The following is a 21,687-nucleotide window of genomic DNA, read 5'->3' on the forward strand; positions in this document are numbered from 1 at the left end:
TCATCCTCGTAATATCAATCACTGCATTGTCTGGTCCATGCTTGTTTACAGAGTGATGGCATATAGCTGGAATGATGCTGAGTGCACAAACACATACATTTTTGCTGGAACTGTCATTGTCAATAAGTTTGTGAATATTAATATCATGATCCTAGCATGTTTGCAAGCTGGTGTATGAGAATGAGATTTAATAAAACATGAGGGGATGGTAATGTACAGTGTCAAATATTGTGATGGTATGTGAAATAAATGCAATTATTTTGATTTTGTTGTTGATTTCTCTGTTTCGTTTGGGGGCACGGGTGACCCAGTCGTCTAAGGCGCCGCGATTCCCTGTGCAGAGTTGCATCCCTTGGGCACGCAAGAAACCTATGATTGTGGGTTCGAATCCCGGTTCGCCACGATGACGACGTTTCTAGGTTTGTCAGCACCAAACCCATGCTCGTGGGTTTCACCAAAGTGGTAAACACTTAAGACCTGCATCACTTTGGGCTTTCCTCCCACATTAAGCTGACACGCCGCGATATAACTGGAATACTGTTAAAAGCGGCGTTAAACCCAACTCACTCACTCACTCTGTTTATTTTGCTTATTGTAACAAAGTGTTCAGTAAATTTCCAACAATCCATGCTGGCTGAAAAAAGCAACTAAATGGGGATTGAATGGCTACAATGGTGCTGGATGATAAACAGTCTTGTTTCCATGGGGCTCTGTTGCCACAATTTTAAGGTGCCACAACCTGATGTGCAGAGTTGTATCCCTTGGCCATGACAGGATCAGCTGGCTGTGGGTTTTTAGTTTAAGTACATGGGGTTTTATGTGTCCCGCGTTAGGTTTTATACTAGGAACCTGAAGCATAAAACCCCATGTACCATGAGTGTTCCAATCCTCCCGAGGCAAGAGAGTTAACTGACTTTAAAAGTCCAGTTTCCCAACAAATTTATCTTACCGACATGTTTTAATATGACATTGTACAACAATTGAAACAAATTCAAAATTGATAGAAAACAAAACGATTGAGCTGATATTAACTTGTGCTATGTCAGTCTGTATCTCAGACATCTATGTGCCTGACTTGCTCGTGGCGGGGTATAAGGCATTTATCATGTTTATTCACCCGCTGAGAATTATTTTTCCCTCCAAAGCTGGATACACAGTATTTTATCAAGATCACGTGGACCAATCAGATCTCATCATTCTGACATGAAGGTATGATAATATGGTGTGCCAGCGTCGTAATGGTGTTTGTGAGTTTCACCATAAGGGGTAAATGTCCATGTACTGGTTTAATTGGGACTTTCCTCCCGCATCAACCAACCACCTCCGTGGTCTCATGGATAGAGTGCCTGTAGAGAGGAAGGTCGGTAGTTCGATCCCGGCCACCGACCAAAAGACATTAAACGATGTTACTTTTTATGACACTTCTTGGCACACAGTATTAAGGTGATAAAACAAGGACTGGTTTGCAGTATACAGTGTCGGTGAGTGAGGTTTCCATGTTAAAACTGGTCAAAGTTTGTTAGGATATTTAACTATCTAGGCAAGTATAACCTCCCAGTTCAAAATAAACTTGTGGAAACAGTGAACTATGCATATATACACATGCACAAAAGTTAAGCGCCACCCACCATATTTGTGAGCTGTTACTTTTGGCACTTAATGATGACTATTATAACGAGATGTACGATTGTTATAAGCCGTATATGTAAACCTCATGTGATGCAAAAGTTGTCCCAAAGCAGGTTTATCTTGTGTTCCAAAAGAATATGAGCAGAATGGAATTTTACCGAAGACCAGAAATTGAAGGAATAGAAAACAGTGAAAAACTTTTTTTTGTCATGTAACTGTCATGATATCAGCAGACCATATCAGGTGTCACATAGACACCCTAGGGAATGCTTCTTGGCGCAAATAAGCCAAAACTGCCCGAGATATTTGTGGTCTAGCATTGTCGTCCATGTAAACAGGTCTTGTCTGAAGAGGATGGTTGTCAAAACGAGGGACTACCACTGGACGAAGAACGGCATCTTGGTATTGTTGGCCATTCAGGTTTCCACGAACTGTCACCAGCGGAAGTTTGCAGTCGAAGGAAACACAACCCCATATCATGACAGACACTGTGATGACGACCCATTTGTCTTGCAATGGCCCTGCACGACATGCCAGCATTTTTCATGCCTATCACTTGCCGTCTTTCAGCGTTCGTAAACTTTCTCCTCACCCTGGCTGATTTTCAACCTCTATTGGAAAGGGAATCTCACACAGGAGCAAAATGCAACCACGTGTCTGAAACTTGAATTTCACTATTTATAGGGTAGGGGAACTGCAGCAACACGTAAAGCACGCTTTCCTTGTGGTATCTGTACAAATTTGGGTTCATGAAACTACGGAAGCCTAATTCAGTCATACATCATCATATTTCGTATTTCTGATCCCCACGCGTGAAATCAAGAGACTATGAATATGGTGGCGCTTAACTTTTGTGCATGTGTATATTAACTTTAAGAAGTGACTAAAGGTATCAGGTGGGCAGACTTAGTGACTTGGTTGATGCATGTCATCATATCCCAATAGTGTAGATCGATGCTCATGAGATCAATCACTGGATTGTCTGGTCTAGTCTCGGTTATTTACAGACCGCTGTCATATAGCTGGAATATTGTCGAGTCTGGCGTTAAACAACAAAGAAACAAAGCATATATATATATGGTGTAGAATAGGTCTTCAGCAACCCATGCTTGCTGTAAAATGCGACTATGCTTGAAGTAAGAGGCGACTAACGGGATCGGGTGTTCAGGCTCGCTGACTTGGTTGATGCATGCCATCGATCCCAATTGCGTGGATCAATGCTCATGATGTCAATCACTAGATCGTCTGGTCCAGACTCGATAATTTACAGATATAGCTGGAACATTGGTGAGTGCAGCGTTAAACAACAAACAAACCAAAACCTGAACTTCCATCTAACTATTGGAACATTACCGTATACATGTATATATTAATTAATACTAATACACAGATAAGCCGTTGACATCCAAAGCACTGTGTTTGCCAAAACAGGTCTGTGGTGGATTCTTAGGTCTGCCTGGCAGTAGGTGGCGCTGGCCCAAGGAGGAATGGATCATAACCATGTGTTTACATTAAAACTACACGTGGACGTCCGCTTCTTGGGCAAGCCTGCGCAGTGTTTGTCTGTGCATCACGTGAAATAATACCGTAGTGTGGTGAGTTTTCCAGCTTCAGTCATGTGTGCCTAATCTGGACCATCCTCCTGATGCAAGGGCGTTAACTAAAAGTCAAGTTTCCATCCGTGCTGAATTAGGTTGGAATTTCCTGGCTATTACGAGTTATGTCCCTTTTATGTCCCTCCTTTTGACTAATCAGATTCCACCTTTCATATCACTGCTTTTGCTTCAAACAAAATGGCTGCGCCCAGTGAAGATGATCTTATCTATAATCAAGATCTATATTGTATAAACACATGCCTTTCTTCGCAAAGTGCATTAGATCACTCGGGCACCTTGATTAAAAACATGAAAAGATTTGGAAAATATCTGTCGACGATACGTTGTCGGTACACATGCTTTGCAAATCCTGCAATCGACCGAAATCTGCACGGTAGTTTACGAACCGGATGTCGATTTCCTTACGATTTGACAATGTAAAGACTCGTTAGTCCAGCCAAAATATAACTCCATAATTCCAGCATAGTTCGGCAAGGGAGGAAACTGGACTTTTATAGTCAGTTAACGCCCTTGCCTCGAGAAGGTGGGACCGCCTCCGTGGTCAAGTGGTAGAGCTCGAAGAGCGGAGGATGCGGGGTTCGATCCCCGGCCGCGTCATACCCAAAGACGTTAAAAGATGGTACTTGTTGTTACCCTGTCTGGCACTTGGCATTAAGGGGCTAAAACAAGGACTGGTCGGCTCGGAGTCAGTATGCAGTGTCTGAGTGGGGTATTCATGTTAAACTGCGGCATGGTATCTCAGTGTGCTAGCACTATAAATCGGTATCAGTCCGGACTAGTACAAGCAGTACACACATACACACACAGGCATGTGAATATAAGTGCAATAATCTTGGACGCGACGTTAAACCCCATTTCACCTCGCCTCATCTCACCTCACCTCGGGAAGATGGTGAAATATATACGGGGATACAATAAAACAATATACAATCCTATTGTGTCCGAGTAGATTAATTATATCATTACTACAACAGATAAATCTCATGTTTTGACAAGCCATCTCTACTCCACTGTCCAACAACTGGGAGATCAACAACAAATGAGGTATGACCCGTCTGACCTGTAACTCGTACTCCAGTTGCCTGATGAATTATTTCGTTAAATAAACACGATATAATTATGCTTTTGATGTACTATTGACGACCGTGACCTGTAGATGACCGTGACCCTGTTGATGACCGTGACCTGTAGATGACCGTGACCTCTAGATGATCGTGACCCTGTTGATGACCGTGACCTGTAGTTTACCTTGACCCTGTTGATGACCGGGACCCTGTAGATGACTGTGACCTATTGATGACCTTGATCTATTGATGACCGTGACCTGTAGAAGACCTTGACCTATTGATGACCGTGACCTATTGATTACCGTGACCAGTAGATATTCAACAAAAAATAGAAACTGCTCCTCACGCAACATATTCAACAAAGATTAATCAATATACAGATATTACTGCATCCAATAGATGGCAAGTGGCTTCAACAGCACAGTTCGCATGCCGTATCACATGTGTATAGTAGGATGCAAAAGTTTCACTCTGCAAATAGTGGTAATGAAAACAAAATCCTCGCGCGACACAAGACATTGAACTATTTAAAAAAGTTCAATTGCTTTTGGAACAAACAAACGACCCTCATTGATACCTGGAACAGTAAATCGGCGAACCCCACACCAGAAAGCTTCGTTTTAGATACAAGACAAGGTCGCCGGTTGTGACTAACGCATTGCGATCAATGGAGGGCGCTCACATCAGATTGATTCAAGTATATTAGAATTACTCCACTGCTGACGCTCGCTGCCCATGGTGGCAGAGTCAATAAGTGCGAGATTATGTGCCACTTCCTGCACGATCCGAGTGTTGTCCGAGGCAGTCTGATTGTATTATAAATCAGCGCTACTCGTGTATCGCCAGGTCCAATCGAAACTTAGTGTCGAGTCGTGCTTCCTGTCCGTGCAATGTAATATCGGAAAGTGTGTGCCGATGTCGGATGACGCGGAAGGGCATAGTCAACAATAGTCAACAGAGTCCGCTGTTTGCGGATAGTGTACTGAAATAACATGTAATATAATGTCATATAAACAAACGGAATTGAGCAGCGCATCATTTCAGGGATCGTTACGGATATGTTGAGGTAATGAATAAAGCAGACGTCGAGAACAAGTATTTGTAGGGCTCTTCCAAGATCAGTGATTATGTGTGAGAACAAGTCTCATGATTCAAGAGCAGATACCGTGGCTAACTCGTAAACTAAACAATGACTTCTAGCTGCCACGTATATTGTCTGTGTCTGCCACCGGCGGAGCAGGATAGGCTAGGGGGGGGGGGGGGGGGGGGGGGGGGGGGGGTGGGGGGAGTCGTCTAAGGCGCCGCGATTCGCTCTGCAGAGTTGCGTCCCTTGGGCACGCCAGAAACCTATGATTGTGGGTTCGAATCATGTTTCGCCCCGATTATGTTTCTAGGTTTTTCAGGGTTTTCGTGGGTTTCACCGAAGTGGTAGTCTGAGACCTGCATCACTTCGGACTTTCCTCCCACATTAAGCTGACACGCCGTGATGAAACTGGAATACTGTTAAAAGCGGCGTTAAACCTAACTCACTCTCACTCTCACTCTCACTCACACTCACTGATAGTGATTCATAAACACATGTTCATGATATAGTCGGAATCTACAATCGACTCTGATTTTGGCAGATATTACTTCTGAATTTTGAAAGGGTTTTGTCGCTTTTATTGTAAGAAAGAGTTCGGTACTCTTCAATAGGAATCATTACTGCCTTTGCAAAAGATGTCAGTTTGTGGATTGTGACAATTTGCAAGAAAAACGAGTAATCTTTCAACGTCGAAAGTGTTAACATTTCTTTTTTCCATCAAGCTTATGTTTTCTTATACACGAAACATACTTCCAACTTTCAGTCATGCAAATATTGCCAAAAGTCGTTTGGACAGAAATATAAAGTTATTTCTTTCCTTCGGTATTGATCTATGAATCTTGGTATATATTTTACAATTTCATTAAGAATAACAGCGTACTCCTCGAATAATTACGAGGACAACAACCGATCATTTGGCAATTCCTACAACTTGGAGTTCGTTGTAAAATCTAAACAAACTGCTGAGTGATTTTCAGATTTCCAATAAAGGCCATTGGTGCCCAAAGTGTCAGGTCTAATCTGTAAATCATCCGGGGAACATGTTTGCATGAGTAAGTGAGTGAGTGAGTTGGGTTTAACGCCGCTTTTAACATTATTCCAGTTATATCACGGCGTGTCAGCTTAATGTGGGAGGAAAGCCCGAGGTGATGCAGGTCTCAGACGTTTACCACTTTGGTGAAACCCACGAGCACGGGCATGGTGCTGACAAACCTTGAAACATAATCGGGGCGAACCGGGATTCTAACCCACAATCATAGGTGTTTTCATGAACTAATTGAAATAACTTGGAATAACCCATGGAACTGAAACCCACAACCCCTCAAGGGGATTCCCGATACTGTAAACAACTAATTCCAACGCAAATTGTAAAAGATATGTATATATTATTGAATAATAACCATGTCAACTGAAAGGTAATACCATTTAAATCAATATTCATGTGTGTCTGTTCATTATCGAATTCCAGAAGAAATATTCGCGAGAACAATTATAGATCTTTCAGCAGACATGTTTACGTCTTTTTTGTAGCCATGCAGAGACACAGGTCGCTGAAGCAGGATAGTAATCTTGTTGAAACACTGAACCCACATATATAAAGAGACAATGCTATTGATAGATATGGGTCCGGCGTTGCAGCAATATCATTCTCCTGCTTCAGGTGCCTGCGTGCGGATCAAACGGTCTTTTCATCCACTCATCACTCCATTTCTTTTGTTCTCTAGAATATTTGATGATCTCTTGTCCCAACGTCAGTACACGATAAACATACTTTACTTTATCAATTGTGCATGTTAAAAGCTCGTCGTATCTATATTTCATGATGACTGAGTAAATAAATGGCTGGTAGATCGTGCAGTTCGTAAACAAACAGTAGACATTCTGCACCCATTTTTAAAAGTTGTAAGATGAAAGGGCCAACATTTTCTAAGATAAATCGATTTTATGGATGGTTGCAAAATCAACAACTGCAGGAAATTGTAAGAATAGTAAAATGTTGTAGATATAATTGAAAAAATTCAGAAAGAAGTTGACATCCATATATTCTCTTCCTTATGTGTATCACTTCTATACATGCCTTTCAAAGACCTAATTCAGACAGGTTTAGAAAAGTATAACTACACAGGTGTATACAAAAGCATCTCACAAACTAGGAATTTAAAAAAATAATAGCCTACACATAAAAGCCTTTGTTTGTAGCCTAACGCCGCACACTGCAATATTCCAGACATAGCAACGCGGTGTCTTAACGACGTGAATTGACCTAGCGAGGACTGGTGATTCTAAGCCCAGTCTCTGACTGGTTTAGTGGCGGTCGGGTAGCCTTGTGGTTAAAGCGTTCGCTCGTCACGCCGAAGACCCGGGTTCGATTCCCGACATGGGTACAATGTGTGAAGCCCATTTCTGGTGTCCCCCGCCGTGATATTTCTGGAATATTGCTAAAAGCGGCGTAAAACCATACTCACTCACTCTGACTGGTTTACTGCTTTAAGTCGCACAACCTGAGTCAGTGAATGTTTGTTTGTTTGTTTGTTGTTTAATGACGAGCTTATTAATATTCCAGCTATATGACGGCGTTCTGTAAAAAGTCGAGTCTGGACCAGACAATCCAAAGATTGAAATCTTGAGCATCGATCCACACAATCTCATTAAAGTCAGATCTTAGTTCTCGCTATCGCTTAACAAAATTCTGAGAACATCCCATTACGGCTCACGTCAGAACGACCTTTCATCCGACCAATCAAAGCGTCGCTTACCAGATCATGAAAGTGACAGTCGGAATGTGTTAACTTTTACGGCCCTTATGACTGATTCCGTCAAAATTATCGTCGATCTCTCGCTTCCGTGGGATAAACGTTTGAACGGAGGAGGCGTTGCACAGAACTTGGGAAGCACTGCCATACAATCTCAACCATATATTAAACATTCCGGAATGTTCGTTTGTAGTTTTCAAAATTTTAATCGAGAACTGTGTCAACATATTTCTCAAACGTAGTCTGAAATGGAAGTCGCCAGGTTGAAACGAGTGCCGTAAAGCTCAAGAAAGCTGCTTTCTAATTGGCTAATGTCGACTTCTTGTTAGTCATTTCAGTGGTCGATCAGAGTTTGCGAAAGGTCGTTCTGACGTGACCCGTAATGGGATTACCTCAGATCTTTGTTTAGCGGTAGCGAAAACTAAGATCTGATTTTAATGAGATCGCGATCCACACAATTAGGATACGATGACATGCATCAACCAAGTCAGCGAGCCTGACCACCCGATCCAATTAGTCAACATCATGTGTTGCTGAAGATCATTTCTAACCTGGATCCACACAAATAAAGAAGTTGACACGAGCAATCGGTAACGAAGATTTGGCGTTATGCGAAGAAGCCGAAACACGTTCATTTCAAAAAGGCTGAAACGCCACAGCACCCAGTCCACACCACTGTCACATTATATGCAGTTAAAAACGGTTATTGTCAACCCAGAACTCACCACTGACTCTGCGATCTGGGTGCCGTTGTACAAAACAACCTTAGCGCTACGACTGTCGTAAGTCTGTGTTAAGGTATGGGAGTTACGATCACCTTAGCGCTAAGATCGCTTTGTACAACGGCACCCTAGGGTATCTACCATATTATCACGGACTGGACAAGCGGTCAAAAGCGCCAGGCAAGCAAAGGCCAAATGCTGAGATCGTATCCCACCAGTGACCAGGTTGTTATTCAGCCTTGGGACCAACTATATTTACAGGTCCTCACAGTGTTGTCACTACCCCTAGTGTACAGTACATACACTCTGTGTACTCAAAAGAACCCACTCGTCCGATGGCAGATGACCAAATGGTGGAAACAGGAATACGTACATACACCCGAAACACAAGTGTCAAAACTTGTGGTGCCACCATGGACAAGTATCTAAGTTCAATTGTGCCTCTGTTCCCCAGCAGGGAATGGATATCCGATATGTGAGGTGGATGTAAAAACCCTCTAGCGCCGTAGGCAGCTTGGCAGGGAATGGGTAGCTAGGCAGCTTGGGCTGTATACTCCCCAGGGAGTTGAGAATGTTAACTTGAATGGAAACGGATCCACATTTGACCAGATACTGGTACATGGATACTTGCGTTTTATAAATGTATAATATAAAAGTTCACTTGGCGTCTCCTCAGGCTGCTGATCAAGGTCTGTTTTTTAGCCTTGGGATCTTCTGCTATTCCCGGTGCAGTGCCTGGAGCTGTTCATTCAGTCTTGGGACTGGAGGACCTCTAGCTCTCCCATGACGGAGGTACAATTCTACAACATCTTGACAAGTCAGGGTTCCGTTGTTGGTCAATATTTTTCGGAATTGGATTTTGTATCAAGTGTGCTCGATTAATGCTCATGTCTATATAATACCCTGGATAAAAGAGGATGTGCCTGTAACAATTCTGCGTGTCATAGCGACGTCATAGGTCGTGGCTCAGGCTATCAACCACTGGTTTGCCCATCCAAAATGGAACGTTTGCAACTCCCTCGATGTAGTTGTAATACTGCTGCCCTACCGAGCTCACCAGATTCAATATAAAATTCAACAGGATAGATCCTGACAGCCACTTGAGGGGGCACGTTGGCCCAGTCGTCTAAGGCGCCGCAATTCGCTGTGCAACGCCAGAAACCTATGATTGTAGGTTCGAATCCTGGTTCGCCCCGATTATGTTTCTAGGTTTGTCAGCACCATTCCCATGCTCGTGGGTTTCACCGAAGTGGTAAACGTCTGAGACCTTCATCACTTCGGGCCTCCCTCCCACGTATATTCCTCGTGATATAACTGGAATACTGTTATACTCACTCACTGACAGCCATTTGTAGACCCTAGTTGAATGAGGTGAGGTGAAATTGGGTTTAACGTCGAGTCCAAGATTATTGCACTTATATAGCGACGTGCATGCACGTGTGTGTGGCTGCTTGTACTAGTCCGGACTGATGCCGGTTTATAGTGCCAGCCCACTGAGATACCATGCCGCAGTTTAACATGAAAACCCCACTCAGACACAATTTACTGACTCCGAGCCGACCAGTCCTTGTTTTAGCCCCTTAATGCCGAGCGCCAGACAGGGTTACAACAAGTACCATCTTTTAACGTCTTTTGGTATGACGCAGTCGGGGATCGAACCCGGACATTCCGCTCCCCTGGCGGACGCTCTACCACTAGACCACGGAGGCGGTCAATAGTCGAATGAACTGCCTAGCGGAATCAATTTCCACAGTTCAGTACTGTCAGAACGGTTGCCAACCGTCTCCATGTAACACAACACGGTGCCATTAACTGACAAACGAAACACTTTATTAATCAACAACGCTTCAGTATACATTCATACATAACGACAGGCCATATATACATATACAACGAGGCCTGAATATTGACAATGTAACAAAATGCAATATTAAGGCATGTGACAAAATGACCATCTTCAGCACTGTTATCAATATGATACACATCAGCGTCATCAACTTCATCTTAAAGTATCACGCAGAAAATATCGACAGCAATCAAGTCAAAGCATGCTTATAGAGATCGATATTAATCGATATCAACAATCGTTGGATATCCAGCGTATCTTATCACCATTCTGTTTGAATAAATTTCCAAGGTACATTTGCTGGAGTAGCTTTTTTTTAACCGCATTCAAAATACAAGTCACTAAAAATAATCATCCATATTCCACCCATTTGAGAAATTCTGTGTTTAGTGATAAGAAGGGGAAATATGGCAGCGTCACTTCCGAAACGAGGCACCGGTGGGTTAGCCTAGTGATTAAAGTGTTCGCTCGACTTGGTAGCATTAATTATTTTTTTTAAAATTAAACTTCGCGTTACTTCGATTTCTTTTCTCATTACATCAATTATTTTCTCGAAATTTTGAGTTTTTGAAATAAACTTGAAATAAGAGAAAATAATTGAAATTACGAGAAAAAACTCAAAGTAATGAGAAAAAAATTGAAATTACTAAAATATATTCGAAATAACGAGAAAATATCGAAAATTCGGGAAAGTAGAGAAATTTTGATTTATACATACAGGTATATATGCTACGAAAGTGACACTATTAGGCTTTCGCAGTATACAGTTGAAACTATAAAGAGAGTTCATAGAAACACTGAAGATTACTGTATGCTGCTGCTGAGAACAATGCAACATGTTATTAACATACGCCTCTGCAGTGAGTGAGTTGGGTTTAACGCCGCTTTTAACAGTATTCCAGTTATATCGCGGCGTGTCAGCTTAATGTGGGAGGAAAGCCCGAAGTGATGCAGGTCTCAGACGTTTACCACTTCGGTGAAACCCACGAGCACGGGTATAGTGCTGACAAACCTAGAAACATAATCGGGGCGAACCGGGATTAGACCCCACAATCATAGGTTTCTGGCGTGCCAAAGGGACCCAAATCTGCACAGCGAATCGCGGCGCCTTAGACGACTGGGCCACCCGTGCCCCCTGTGATTGAGTGGGTGACGTTTTACGCCGCTTTTAGCAATATTCCAGACACCAGAAATGGGCTCCACTTAGTGTACCCATATGGGGAATCGAACCTGGGTCGATGTAGCTGTAATACTGCTGCCCTACCGAGCTCACAAGATTCAATATAAAATTCAACAGGATAGATCCTGACAGCCACTTGTGGGGGCACGGGTGGCCCAGTCGTCTAAGGCGCCGCAATTCTCTAATGCAGAGTTGCCTCCCTTGGGCACGTCAGAAACCTATGATTGTAGGTTCGAATCCTGGTTCGCCCCGATTATGTTTCTAGGTTTGTCAGCACCGTACCCGTGCTCGTGGGTTTCACCGAAGTGGTAAACGTCTGAGACCTTCATCACTTAGGGCTTTCCTCCCACGTATATCCCTCGTGATATAACTGGAATACTGTTATACTCACTCACTGACAGCCACTTGTAGACCCTAGTGGAATGAGGTGAGGTGAAATGGGGTTTAACGTCGAGTCAAAGATTATTGCACTTATATAGCGACGTGCATGCACGTGTGTGTGGCTGCTTGTACTAGTCCGGACTGATGCCGATTTATAGTGCCAGCCCACTGAGATACCATGCCGCAGTTTAACATGAAAACCCCACTCAGACACAGTTTACTGACTCCGAGCCGACCAGTCCTTGTTTTAGCCCCTTAATGCCGAGCGCCAGACAGGGTAACAACAAGTACCATCTTTTAACGTCTTTTGGTATGACGCAGTCGGGGATCGAACCCGGACATTCCGCTCTCCGGGCGGACGCTCTACCACTAGACCACGGAGGCGGTCAATAGTCGAATGAACTGCCTAGCGGAATCAACTTCCACAGTTCAGTACTGTCAGAACGGTTGCCCACCACCTCCATGTAATACAACACGGTGCCATTAACTGACAAACGAAACACTTTATTAATCAACAACGCTTCAGTATACATTCATACATAACGACAGGCCATATATACATATACAACGAGGCCTGAATATTGACACTGTAACAAAATGCAATATTAAGGCATGTGACAAAATGACCATCTTCAGCACTGTTATCAATATGATACACATCAGCGTCATCAACTTCATCTTAAAGTATCACGCAGAAAATATCGACAGCGACCAAGTCAAAGCATGCTTATAGAGATCGATATTAATTGATATCAACAATCGTTGGATATCCAGCGTATCTTATCACCATTCTGTTTGAATAAATTTCCAAGGTACATTTGCTGGCGTAGCTTTTTTTTAACCGCATTCAAAATACAAGTCACTAAAAATAATCAACCATATTCCACCCATTTGAGAAATTCTGTGTTAGTGATAAGAAGGGGAAATATGGCAGCGTCACTTCCGAAACGAAGCACCGGTGGGTTAGCCTAGTGGTTAAAGTGTTCGCTCGACTTGGTAGCATTAATTTATTTTTTTTAATCTAAACTTCGCGTTACTTCGATTTCTTTTCTCATTATATCAATTAATTTCTCGAAATTTTGAGGTTTTGAAATAAACTTGACATAAGAAAAAATAATTGAAATTACGAGAAAAAACTCAAAGTAATGAGAAAAAAATTGAAATTACTAAAATATATTTGAAATAACGAGAAAAAATCGAAAATTCGGGAAAGTAGAGAAATTTTAATTTATAGATACAAATATATATGCTACGAAAGTGACACTATGAGGCTTTCGCAGTATACAGTTGAAACTATAAAGAGAGTTCATAATAACACTGAAGTTAAATGTATACTCCTGCTGAGAACAATGCAACATGTTACCAACATACGCCTCTGCAGTGAGTGAGTGAGTGAGTTGGGTTTAACGCCGCTTTTAACAGTATTCCAGTTATATCGCGGCGTGTCAGCTTAATGTGGGAGGAAAGCTCGAAGTGATGCAGGTCTCAGACGTTTACCACTTCGGTTAAACCCACGAGCACGGGTATGGTGCTGACAAACCTAGAAACATAATCGGTCCGAACCGGGATTCGAACCCACAATCATAGGTTTCTGACGTGCCCAAGGGACGCAACTCTACACAGTGAATTGCGGCGCCTTAGACGACTGGGCCATCTGTGCCCCCTGTGATTGAGTGAGTGAGTGACGTTTTACGCCGCTTTTAGCAATATTCCAGCAATATCACGGCGGGGGACACCAGAAATGGGCTCCACTTATTGTACCCATATGGGGGATCTAACCTGGGTCTTCAGCATGTCGATCAAACGCTTAAGCCACAAGGCTACCCCACCCCCGATGAGTGGTGTGACGAGCGAACGCTTTAACCACTAGGCTACCCGACCGCCTTCTCTGCAGTGATATCTGGGGTTTTCACTACTTTCTTGTTTGCATTTTGGTGCCATATGTCATAGTTTACCCACGTTCCTCTTCATAACCGTTCAGTATATCATCAGTATATATGACCGTTGTGGCAGTGATAGGTCATGTGTGGATTATTCTATATACTGACCAAAAAAGGTTAAAGATCAAGAATATAATGGGGAGATTATTGTAGTGAAGACTGAAAACACACTTTCATAAAAATATCCACAAAAATGGACATGATCCCTAACTTTCTTTGGTCAGTATATGATAATCTATTTATTTGATTATTTAGTCCGATTAGTTGCGTAATTTACAAGAACAAAAGAAAATTAGATATAGTTGGAATGAATAAATGAATAATAAGAATATCTTCAAATGCTATGTACAAAGACTGTCCACTTTACTTAAAAGGCATCTAAGGCCAACCTCTCAATGAGCCTTTAGCCTCCTCTCCAAACACTCATAGAGGCTAATGGACGGAATGTTTCAATCCATTATATCACGCAGATACAGCAATACAATACATACTTCACAAGATAAACAACGAAAGACAATATCCCCATCAGTTAAATATGTCTCTGCTTCGTTAGGTTGAACATCTAGCTAGGGCCGCTTGTTCTCTTGACCTTAGATCCTAATTGGTAGATTGCGTTACGTCATTAAACCTGCGTTCATGTCTAACGACTAGATTAAATCGAGCTGGGACCGCAAATTCTCTTGAGCCTCAGTCCTAACTGGTGAATGTGTAGACCAGGTTTACAATATCCAAAGCCTTAGTCATGCTTAAAAATGTTAAGGTAGACATGTAGAGGACCTTTCGAAATTTGATTCCTTATTTTGACTTGCACCAGATATCCCATTCATAAATGGCAGATAGCTTCATATTATTCAGCTAACGAGAGGATATTTGATCTTGATCAATCAAACTAGGCCTGCCATGACTCATCTTCTCATTGGTGGAACAACAGATCACGTGACAGAAATATGGCTCCCATGTCATAAACTTGGCATGGCCCACTCCTGTAAAAAGCTAAATATGGTCCTCAGTTTCCACTTTAAAAGAACTCTAGTATAACGAGCGACCTTGTTATGTTTGATTACCGTAAACACTAAATCTGATCAGAAAATATATTGCATATATATAACAATGACGGCATTACACATTCAACTGTTCAACACTCAATATCACGTGTAGCAGTTTGATGTTGAAAGATTTTCCTGAATGTTAGGCCGTCATCATGCCCTCTCCTTAACTCTCTCAACCTGCTCTGACAAGAAACCCTTTATGAGTACTCAATACTATTTATTATTTGCTTTCGTTGAGCATAATTCTCTGTATTGGCCAAAAGCTGTGACCTACTGTGATGGAGACATGGACCTACAGCTGTGACCTACTGTGATGGACACATGGACACATGGACCTACAGTTGGTGACCTACTGTGATGGAGAAGGGACATACAGCTGTAACCTACTGTGATGGAGACATAGACCTACATCTGTGACCTACTGTGATGGAAACATGGACCTACAGTTGTGACCTACTGATGTGGACACATGGACCTACATCTGTGACCTACTGTGATGGAAACATGGACCTACAGTTGTGACCTACTGAGGTGGACACATGGACCTACAGCTGTGACCTACTGTGATGAAGACATGGACACATGGCCCTACAGCTGTGACCTACTGTGGTGGAGACATGCACCTACAGCTGTGACCTACTGTGATGATCACATGGACCTACAACTGTGACCTACTGATATGGATACATGCACCTACAGCTGTGACCTACTGAGGTGGACACATGGACCTACAGTTGGTGACCTACTGTGATGGAGAAGAGACCTACAGCTGTGACCTACTGTGATTGAGACATGGACCCACAACAGTGACCTACTGTGATGGACACATTGACACATGGACCTACAGTTGGTGACCTACTGTGATGGAGAAGGGACCTACAGCTGTAACCTACTGTGATGGAGACATAGACCTACATCTGTGACCTACTGTGATGGAAACATGGACCTACAGTTGTGACCTACTGATGTGGACACATGGACCTACATCTGTGACCTACTGTGATGGAAACATGGACCTACAGTTGTGACCTACTGAGGTGGACACATGGACCTACAGCTGTGACCTACTGTGATGAAGACATGGACACATGGCCCTACAGCTGTGACCTACTGTGGTGGAGACATGCACCTACAGCTGTGACCTACTGTGATGATCACATGGACCTACAACTGTGACCTACTGATATGGATACATGCACCTACAGCTGTGACCTACTGAGGTGGACACATGGACCTACAGTTGGTGACCTACTGTGATGGAGAAGAGACCTACAGCTGTGACCTACTGTGATTGAGACATGGACCCACAACTGTGACCTACTGTGATGGACACATTGACACATGGACCTACAGTTGGTGACCTACTGTGATGGAGAAGGGACCTACAGCTGTAACCTACTGTGATGGAGACATAGACCTACATCTGTGACCTACTGTGATGGAAACATGGACCTACAGTTGTGACCTACTGATGTGGACACATGGACCTACATCTGTGACCTACTGTGATGGAAACATGGACCTACAGTTGTGACCTACTGAGGTGGACACATGGACCTACAGCTGTGACCTACTGTGATGAAGACATGGACACATGGCCCTACAGCTGTGACCTACTGTGGTGGAGACATGCACCTACAGCTGTGACCTACTGTGATGATCACATGGACCTACAACTGTGACCTACTGATATGGATACATGCACCTACAGCTGTGACCTACTGAGGTGGACACATGGACCTACAGTTGGTGACCTACTGTGATGGAGAAGAGACCTACAGCTGTGACCTACTGTGATTGAGACATGGACCCACAACTGTGACCTACTGTGATGGAAACATGGATCTACAGCTGTGACCTACTGATGTGGACACATGGCCCTACAGCTGTGACCTACTGTGATGGAGACATGGACCTACAGCTGTGACCTACTGAGGTGGACACATGGACCTACAGCTGTGACCTACTGTGATGGAGACATGGACAAATGGCCCTACAGCTGTGACCTACTGTGGTGGAGACATGCACCTACAGCTGTGACCTAATGTGGTGGAGACATGGACCTACAGCTGTGACCTACTGTGGTGGAGGCATGGACATACAGCTGTGACCTACTGTGATGGAGAGAGACCCACAGCTGTGACCTACTGTGATGGAGACATGGACCTACAGTTGGTGACCTACTGTGATGGAGACATGGACCTACAGCTGTGACCTACTGAGGTGGACACATGGACCTACAGCTGTGACCTACTGTGATGGAGACATGGACAAATGGCCCTACAGCTGTGACCTACTGTGGTGGAGACATGCACCTACAGCTGTGACCTACTGTGGTGGAGACATGGACCTACAGCTGTGACCTACTCTGATTGAGACATGGACCTACAGCTGTGACCTAATGTGGTGGAAACATGGACCTACAGCTGTGACCTACTGTGATGGACACATGGACCTACAGTTGGTGACCTACTGTGATGGAGAAGAGACCTACAGCTGTGACCTACTGTGATGGAGACATGGACCTACAGCTGTGACCTACTGTGATGGACACATGGACATAAGAGCTGTGACCTACTGTGGTGGAGACATGACCCTACAGCTGTGACCTACTGTGTTGGAGACATGGACCCACAACTGTGACCTACTGCGGTGGAGACATGGACCTACAGCTATGACCTACTGTGGTGGAGACATGGACCTACAGCTGTGACCTAATGTGGTGGAGACATGGACCTACAGCTGTGACCTACTGTGGTGGAGGCATGGACATACAGCTGTGACCTACTGTGATGGAGATGAGACCCACAGCTGTGACCTACTGTGATGGAGACATGGACCTACAGTTGGTGACCTACTGTGATGGAGACATGGACCTACAGCTGTGACCTACTGAGGTGGACACATGGACCTACAGCTGTGACCTACTGTGATGGAGACATGGACAAATGGCCCTACAGCTGTGACCTACTGTGGTGGAGACATGGACCTACAGCTGTGACCTAATGTGGTTGAAACATGGACCTACAGCTGTGACCTACTGTGATGGAGACATGGACCTACAGCTGTGACCTAATGTGGTGGAAACATGGACCTACAGCTGTGACCTACTGTGATGGACACATGGACCTACAGTTGGTGACCTACTGTGATGGAGAAGAGACCTACAGCTGTGACCTACTGTGGTGGAGACATGGACCTACAGCTGTGACCTACTGTGATGGAGACATGGACCTACAGCTGTGACCTAATGTGGTGGAAACATGGACCTACAGCTGTGACCTACTGTGATGGACACATGGACCTACAGTTGGTGACCTACTGTGATGGAGAAGAGACCTACAGCTGTGACCTACTGTGATGGACACATGGACATACAGCTGTGACCTACTGTGGTGGAGACATGACCCTACAGCTGTGACCTACTGCGTTGGAGACATGGACCCACAACTGTGACCTACTGCGGTGGAGACATGGACCTACAGCTATGACCTACTGTGGTGGAGACATGGACCTACAGCTGTGACCTACTGTGGTGGAGACATGGACCTACAGCTGTGACCTACTGTGGTGGAGGCATGGACATACAGCTGTGACCTACTGTGATGGAGACATGGACCTACAGCTGTGACCTACTGTGGTGGAGACATGGACCTACAGCTGTGACCTACTGTGGTGGAGACATGGACCTACAGCTGTGACCTACTGTGGTGGAGGCATGGACCTACAGCTGTGACCTACTGTGATGGAGAAGAGACCCACAGCTGTGACCTACTGTGATGGAGACATGGACCTACAGTTGGTGACCTACTGTGATGGAGACATGGACCTACAGTTGGTGACCTACTGTGATGGAGACATGGACCTACAGTTGGTGACCTACTGTGGTGGAGACATGGCCCCACAACTGTGACCTACTGTGATGGAGACATGGACCTACAGCTGTGACCTAATGTGGTGGAGACATGGACCTACAGCTGTGACCTACTGTGATGGACACATGGACCTACAGTTGGTGACCTACTGTGATGGAGAAGAGACCTACAGCTGTGACCTACTGTGATGGACAAATGGACCCACACCTGTGACCTACTTTGATGGAGACATGGACCTACACCTGTGACCTACTGTGATTGAGACATGGACCTACAGCTGTGACCTACTGTGATGGAGAAGAGACCCACAGCTGTGACCTACTGTGATGGACACATGGACCTACAGTTGGTGACCTACTATGATGGAGAAGAGACCTACAGCTGTGACCTACTGTGATGGAGACATGCGCCTACAGCTGTGACCTACTGTGATGGACACATGGACCTACAGCTGTGACCTACTGTGATGGAGACATGACCTTACAGCTGTGACCTACTGTGTTGGAGACATGACCCTACAGCTGTGACCTACTATGATGGAGACAGGGGCCTACAGTTTGTGACCTACTGTGATGAAGAATGGCCCTCCAGCTGTGACCTACTGTGATGGACACATTGACCTACAGCTGTGACCTACTGTGATGGACACATGGACCTACAGCTGTGACCTACTGTGATGGAGACATGACCCTACAGCTGTGACCTACTGTGTTGGAGACATGACCCTACAGCAGTGACCTACTATGATGGAGAAGAGACCTACATATGTGACCTACTGTGATGGACACATGGACCTACAGCTGTGCGGAGCCCATTGGAACACGGGTATCGAGGCTATTTAAGTCGCACTGAGCAACTGGTAACTTTGTATACCAATTTGCCTCAAGCAAATTGCCATCACATCAATACTGTGTTCAGGTAGTTATAAATGACATCATCCATAGCTCATTAAATATCATGTGAGACCTTTCAACAAAGACCCCCCCCCCATTCAACACACACACACACACACACACACACACACACACACACACACACACACACACACACACACACACACACACACACACACACACACACACACACACACACACACACACACTGGCCCCACCTCCACAATCCCTTCCCAAAATTTACTTCATCGGGACGGATAATCCGCAATTTATCGAAGCTTTAATGTTATTTGCACTACTGTTCGACTTCATACTGTTCCAAAGCGTCAACCCTCCTGATTATTCAGCCTGGCAATATCTATAACAATTCGTAACATTACTTCACATAGCCTCCTAGCTGTAGTTTCAGTCTCGACCAAAGTAGTGGACAGTTGATTTCACCAGGACCAGGAGAATGGTTTGCGGTGATGTGGGCATGGTGTGGGCATTTGCAAGTGATTATCGAGATTATTGAGATTAGTGGAATGTCGATCCATGATATCTGTGATGACCTTGAAACAATCCAGTGATTGTTCGTTGTCAAGGATTAGGATTCGAACACGAGCTCCGAGTGTTACAAAGGGACAACCTTCGCAGATTTCTTTGATCCATTGACGCTCTTTTTGGCCCGTGGCGATTCTTCCTGCAAAGGATCAAGTAAGAGATTTTAATGCGATGAACGTCTTCAGTAAGAATGGCACATAATTTACAATAGAACGTATAAATATCCAATCGACGCCGACAATTTGATATTCGTGGAGGAAGGGTAACTTTTTTCTTTGCAATTTTGTAAAAAACAACAATTCAGAAGTACAGTTAACTACGGTTATAACGAACTCAAAGGGACTACTAATTTTAGTTCGTTATAACCGTAATTCGTTATAAGCATATATACAGCATAACTACGGGAAATAGTCGGGACCAAAAAGTTAGTTCGTTATATCCGCCAGTTCGTTATAAGCGTGTTCGTTATAACCGTAGTTTACTGTAATTGGAAAAATTAAATAAGTTACCCTAAAAAGTAAACCGTTCACTCGACATGCTCGGTTACATGTTAAGCAATGGTTGTGAGATTAAAAAAATGATCGACTCCTCCAAAAAATAGTTCCTTTTTTATAAGCAGTGCCCGAGATGTTGGCCGGTCTCTGGCAACATTCACCCCCATCCCTCCCGAAAGTTAGATGAGGGTCCTTATCAAGAGCCACAATAGGTAATGGAGTTGGTCCATAGGAACGGTTTGGTACACTTCGTGACATATCGACATAAAAGGGGTAGGGAGGAACACATTTCGAGATACGCATGTACCTCGAGACAGATGAGGTGGGATGGGGCAGAGTTCGAGATAGACATGTTTATTTTCCAAATGGAGGAGGTGGGATGGGACGTATTTCGAGATAATCATGCATTTCTACACAGGAGGAGGTTGGGCGGTACACAAATTTGAGACAGGCCACAGGCATGTATTTCCACATTGAGGAGGTGGGGTCTACTCCTTACTTTGTACACGTCGAAATAAGCGTGTACAGTAAAGTACGGTTATAACGAACTCAAAGGGACTACTAATTTTAGTTCGTTATAACCGTAGTTCGTTATAAGCATATATACAGCATGAC

The 21,687-nt window shown here is 44.0% G+C and overlaps 1 protein-coding gene and 1 long non-coding RNA gene across 9 annotated transcripts in view; both read right to left on the reverse strand.

Moving 5' to 3' along the window:
* Window positions 1-14,037: 14,037 nt before the first annotated feature.
* Window positions 14,038-20,125, reverse strand: LOC124151498. 6 transcript variants are annotated; one of them, XR_007223219.1, is made up of 5 exons: window positions 19,182-20,125; window positions 18,445-19,146; window positions 17,448-18,234; window positions 16,066-17,090; window positions 14,038-15,559 (listed from the first exon to the last, which is right to left on the reverse strand). It is a non-coding gene; the product is annotated as an uncharacterized LOC124151498 (long non-coding RNA). The 6 variants fall into 6 exon arrangements; XR_007223220.1 differs by having other exon boundaries at window positions 17,448-17,911; window positions 18,122-18,234; window positions 18,445-20,125; XR_007223223.1 differs by having other exon boundaries at window positions 17,448-17,517; window positions 17,771-18,234; window positions 18,445-20,125.
* A 59-nt stretch (window positions 20,126-20,184) lies between these two features.
* The window catches only part of LOC124151499 (probable G-protein coupled receptor CG31760), an 86,558-nt gene continuing 85,055 nt past the window's right edge, over window positions 20,185-21,687 (reverse strand). For all 3 annotated transcript variants that reach the window (XR_006863382.2, XM_046524003.2, XM_046524004.2), the window contains one exon: window positions 20,185-20,717. Coding sequence is in view for 1 of the 3 variants with exons in the window: in XM_046524003.2 (XP_046379959.2) it covers window positions 20,649-20,717 (69 nt within the window). In the remaining 2 variants the exon portion in view is untranslated. The remainder of the gene's footprint in view (window positions 20,718-21,687) is intronic.

The sequence above is a fragment of the Haliotis rufescens genome, unplaced genomic scaffold (assembly GCF_023055435.1).
Source record: "Haliotis rufescens isolate VD_foot unplaced genomic scaffold, xgHalRufe1.0.p SCAF_3, whole genome shotgun sequence".
In the NCBI taxonomy this organism is placed as follows: domain Eukaryota; kingdom Metazoa; phylum Mollusca; class Gastropoda; order Lepetellida; family Haliotidae; genus Haliotis; species Haliotis rufescens.